The sequence below is a fragment of the Kryptolebias marmoratus genome, unplaced genomic scaffold (assembly GCF_001649575.2).
Source record: "Kryptolebias marmoratus isolate JLee-2015 unplaced genomic scaffold, ASM164957v2 Scaffold85, whole genome shotgun sequence".
Lineage (NCBI taxonomy): Eukaryota > Metazoa > Chordata > Actinopteri > Cyprinodontiformes > Rivulidae > Kryptolebias > Kryptolebias marmoratus.
In genome coordinates, this window is record NW_023665819.1 from 9,543 (window position 1) to 14,299 (window position 4,757).

The 4,757-nt window shown below is 52.4% G+C and overlaps 2 protein-coding genes across 2 annotated transcripts in view; one reads left to right on the forward strand and one right to left on the reverse strand.

The window, feature by feature from the left end:
* Window positions 1-1,114, forward strand: part of pcid2 (PCI domain containing 2) — a 4,682-nt gene extending 3,568 nt beyond the window's left edge. Inside the window, exons 12-15 of the mRNA XM_037974485.1 lie at window positions 346-419; window positions 500-625; window positions 708-831; window positions 916-1,114. Coding sequence (XP_037830413.1) covers window positions 346-419; window positions 500-625; window positions 708-831; window positions 916-1,005 — 414 coding nt within the window. The 3' untranslated portion in view covers window positions 1,006-1,114. The remainder of the gene's footprint in view (window positions 1-345; window positions 420-499; window positions 626-707; window positions 832-915) is intronic.
* Window positions 1,115-1,512: 398 nt separating this feature from the next.
* The window catches only part of prozb (protein Z, vitamin K-dependent plasma glycoprotein b), a 5,568-nt gene continuing 2,323 nt past the window's right edge, over window positions 1,513-4,757 (reverse strand). The window contains exons 2-8 of the mRNA XM_017404585.3: window positions 3,903-4,066; window positions 3,812-3,836; window positions 3,525-3,731; window positions 3,310-3,441; window positions 3,166-3,230; window positions 2,942-3,080; window positions 1,513-2,847 (exon numbers count right to left, since the gene is read on the reverse strand). Of these exons, the coding sequence (XP_017260074.1) occupies window positions 2,096-2,847; window positions 2,942-3,080; window positions 3,166-3,230; window positions 3,310-3,441; window positions 3,525-3,731; window positions 3,812-3,836; window positions 3,903-4,066 (1,484 nt within the window). The 3' untranslated portion in view covers window positions 1,513-2,095. The remainder of the gene's footprint in view (window positions 2,848-2,941; window positions 3,081-3,165; window positions 3,231-3,309; window positions 3,442-3,524; window positions 3,732-3,811; window positions 3,837-3,902; window positions 4,067-4,757) is intronic.

A 4,757-nucleotide genomic window follows, 5' to 3' on the forward strand; every position in this document is an offset into this window, starting at 1 on the left:
AACTGAGTTTTAAATGAATAGATTTCCGCTGTCATACATCAGAACTAGTTAAATCAGTTAACTGTAGTTAGTTTACACTGATCCGAAGAGAAAAGGGAGCAGATCCGTTTGGGAGCTGATAACTTTTAAATGATGGTTGTGGTGTTAAACTGAATCAGATCTTAAACAGGTTTAGACTTCAGTAGAACTAGTTTGGATCTGTGTAGATTAGGTTTGATGGAACCCTCCTGTAGAACACGTAGAACTGGGCTGAAGTGGTCCAGACTCGACCTGGCTCAGGTCTGGGTCAGACTGGAACCTTTCCAGTCCTCCCTCGGTGACCTCAGGGTGCTGCTGCTGTTTCAGGGTCACATGCCGACTCATCAGCTCCTCAGGAAGTACGACCTCGTCCAGTTCGCCGACGTCACCAAAGCCGTGAGGTAAGCAGGGGGGCGGGGACACACAGACAGGACATGACATCACGCGGTCATGTGATCTGAGGTGAGCGTGTGTTTGTCAGCGAGGGGAACCTGCTGCTGCTGAACGAGGCTCTGTCCAAACATGAGACCTTCTTCATCCGCTGCGGGATCTTCCTCATCCTGGAGAAGCTGAAGATCATCACCTTCAGGAACCTCTTCAAGAAAGTGTGAGTGTCTGAGTGTCCTCACGAACCCGACGGGCTTTCAGGACAGACCGGGCTGAGCAGCTGCTGTCCCTCCTGCCTGCAGGTACCTGCTGCTGAAGACCCACCAGCTGCCTCTGGACGCCTTCCTGGTGGCTCTGAAGATGATGCAGGTGGAGGACGTGGACATCGACGAGGTGCAGTGCATCCTGGCCAACCTCATCTACATGGTGAGCGCGCTCCGAGGTGATACCACGCCTGGTACTCCAGGTGCTCCAGGTGCACGCGCGCTCATTCTTCTTCTGTGTTTCCAGGGTCACATTAAAGGGTACATCTCCCATCAGCACCAGAAGCTCGTGGTCAGTAAACAGAACCCCTTCCCTCCTCTGTCCTCTGTCTCCTAGATTACACTTCCCACAATCCCTCGGGGCTGACGGGCCCTCTGCAAACATTTCCTCTTCAACTTGTTGGTTTTTTGTAAATCTTGTTGAATAAAACATTTTGTGGTTTGTAGAGCGTGTTTGAAACTGATTATGTTCCTCAGAGGATTTAAGGGATTCCTGAAGGTTTGGGTTTCAGGTGTTCTTCAAACAAAACATACATTTTTTATCTTAGAACATTTTATTTTACACAATTCAAATACATTTTAACACAGCAACTACTATGAAAACTTTGTGTTTATTTAACCCAGAAGAAAAGGTGAAATGTCAGTGCTGAATTTCATGGGTCAAAGTTTAAACATTTCTGGTACCGAGAAGATTTAAGGACCGAAAAACTCTGAGAGGAACCCTGAGAAATCATCAGCCTGTGGATGAACCGTCGACTTCGTTTAAACAAGTCAGCAGGTCGTTAAACAACCACAGAAAACTGGATCAGGAGGAGCTCCTGGTCCTCTGACCCGGCAGAGGACCAGGAGGTCCTCAGGACACGGTGCGGGTCAGAGGATCAGGAGGTCCTCAGGACACGATGTGGGTCAGAGGATCAGGAGGTCCTCAGGACACGATTTGGGTCAGAGGATCAGAAGGTCCTCAGGACACGATGCAGGTCAGAGGATCAGAAGGTCCTCAGGACACGATGCGGGTCAGAGGATCAGGAGGTCCTCAAAACACGGTGGGGGTCAGAGGATCAGGAGGTCCTCAGGACACGATGTGGGTCAGAGGATCAGAAGGTCCTCAGGACACGATGCGGGTCAGAGGATCAGGAGGTCCTCAAAACACGGTGGGGGTCAGAGGATCAGGAGGTCCTCAGGACACGGTGCGGGTCAGCGGATCAGGAGGTCCTCAGGATCAGGAGGTCCTCAGGACACGGTGCAGGTCAGAGGACCAGGAGGTCTTTAGGACAAGGTGCAGGTCAGCAGATCAGGAGGTCTTTAGGAGACTGTGCGGGTCAGGGGATCAGGAGGTCCTTAGGACATGGTGCGGGTCAGAGGATCAGGAGGTCCTTGGGACACGGTGCAGGTCAGAGGATCAGGAGGTCCTCAGGACATGGTGCAGGTCAACGGATCAGGAGGTCCTCAGGGTACTGGCTGATTTGGGGGGTCATGTGATCCTCTGCCACCAGCAGTCTCGGTCTGATCCAGTTCAGGTAACGGGACACCTTGGTGAACACCTGTCCGTCACAAGCTGAGGACGATGAGACCAGCAGTCCGGTCAGAAACGCTGTTCCTTTCTCCACCGTAGCAACCGGTGACCCCGGCAACAAGCCGCCACACAGGCTGCTGACCTTTGACCTCCTCCTGCGACCATGTAAAGCCTTGGGATGGTGATTGTTTGAGGTGGCGTTCTGCTGAATCAGGGTGTGGTTCTGAGTCTTGTTCAGAGTGTGAATATTTTGGTTCTGTAAAGGCCCGTTTGGACCCGAGGTGATGTTCTGTTCCACCGACGGTCGAAGTTTGTTCTCCAGGAGAACGTTCTGCCTCCTCACTGAAGGTTCCTTTTGGCTCCTCATGCAGAACATTTTGTTGCTGAGCGGATGTGAGATGTTCAGCTGCCTGCGACAGTCGTCCAGTGTCACGTAGACCAGTTCCTGGTTCTGGCCACGCCCCCTCCTGTCTGCCACGCCTTTTCTCCCAGAATGCATCAGGATGTTTTCGCTGAAGTCCTTAGTGGGTAGGCAGAGGTGAATGAGGGCAGGGCCAGAGATGAGAGGCGTGGCCAGCTGGAGCAGGGCGAGATCGTAGTCATGGTGATTGGAATGGAAGCGGTCGTGAAGGTAGATGGCTCCGACCAGGAAAAGCTTCCTGTTACCTTGGAGACGAGACGTCAGCAGGTCAGTAAATCTGTTATTCCTTTCAAACCTGCTGTAAGACATTTTACTGCCCGTTCTGTGAAGTCTTACTACCTGTGACCACCCGGAGGTGTGTAGGTCGGAGGTCAGATCCAGAGGTGAGGTAGAGGCAGGAAGCGGCAGTCAGGACGGAGTATCGGCCCAGGACCACGCCCCCACAGAGCTCCACCCCTATGCTGTTTGTCAGGGTCACCTGGACACACAAAACAATCCAACCAGGAACTCTGTTTACACCTGCTTTCATTTTCTGCTCACGTGATTGGCTGAGAGCATCTCACCTGCCAGGGGCAGTTTCCGTGGCGACAGACTGAAGCGTCAGGAAGACGCCCGCAGGGAAACTCCACTGTGGACACCAAGACATTGTTAGTTCACCGGTTTGAGCTGGTTTAGGTAAACGTGGCGCTGTGGGTGCGGAGTCGAACCTTCGGGCAGACAGCTCCGCCTGTCGCTCTGCAGTCTGAACCCCGACATGCACGAGCAGGTGAAGGAGCCGAAGGCCGCCGTGCACATCTGGTGACACGCTGTCGGGCCCTCCGTTGGACACTCAGACATTTCTGAGACAAACAGGAAGTGTTGTTTTAGATGGGGAAAGTTTTACCTGCAGGGAGCTCCTGCATCCGAGGATCCCTGAACGCACCGTGGCGCCTGTTCTTATAGACTCCGCCCTTCCATACACCTGGTGCGTTTGGTTGTGAGTTGGGGGAGGTCTGTTCTCCCACTGCTGGGGCTTCCAGGTTACAGATGGGGCCGTGGTGGGGGGCATCACAGGAGCAGGAGAACCCCCCCACCTTATCGGTGCAGTTCCCCCCGTTGAGGCAGGGGTTGGGTTTACACTGGTCCCCATCTCAGGAACAAACAGAAGTCATTGTCACAATTAAACCTTTTCTAAGGAGCTTCTCAGAGCGCGGCGTGGGTTCAACTCACCGCGGTAAACAGTCCAGAAGGCGAGCTGTGGAGAAACAAACGTTTCAGATCTAACTCTGCTCGTGTTGGAAGTTCTTCACTTTGAACTCACAGTCTTGGCGTTGTCCTCGAACACTTCCCGCGCCTCCTCGTAGTTGCACTGCTCCTCATAGCATTCCCTCTCCAGGTTCCCCTTCAGGATCTCCTCCACCAAGAACTGGTTGGCCCGTTTGGTCCTCAGGAACACGGCGTGGGCCCCGGGAGCTCGCCGAAACACTGCAGACACCGAGCCAGGACACGGCCGAGCCACGTTACATCATTACTGTTTGACTGATTGTTTCTTTTATATTTAATGCTGTAAACATCTGTAGGAGTTCATCCAGCTGTGGCTGGAAACATCTGCTGTAGATAATGAAACCAGAAGCTTTTTGCAGAAATGTAACTAAAACTTCCACCAACTCTCTTCTCTGAAGCCCAGTTATCATCTGAGACTTCTTTCTGACTCTTATTCTGAAGGGTATCTGTGAGCTTTATTGTGAAACTCCAGGTCCAGTCCTCTTCCTGTTCCTCTGAAGGATCTGTGGGGGCGGCCATGATGGAAACACAGGAGGAAGCAAAGCATGCTGGGTAATATAGAAGCTGCTGAGGAGCTGGTTGCACCTCAGGCAGAAACTCAGAGTAAAAAGTAAGCCTCTGACAAACTATCAGTGGGATCAGAACTTCTTGACCCGTGAGCAGCAGAAGGTTCTGATGGTTCTACAGGGTTTATGGAGGAGATCTGAAGAGTTAAAAAGAGCCTTCAGGACCGGGTTTAGAGCTCCTAACGAGACCGGGTTTAGAGCTCCAAACAGGACCGGGTTTAGAGCTCCAACAGGACCGGGTTTAGAGCTCCAACAGGACCGGGTTTAGAGCTCCAAACAGGACCAGGTTTAGAGCTTCTAACAGGACCGGGTTTAGAGCTCCAAAC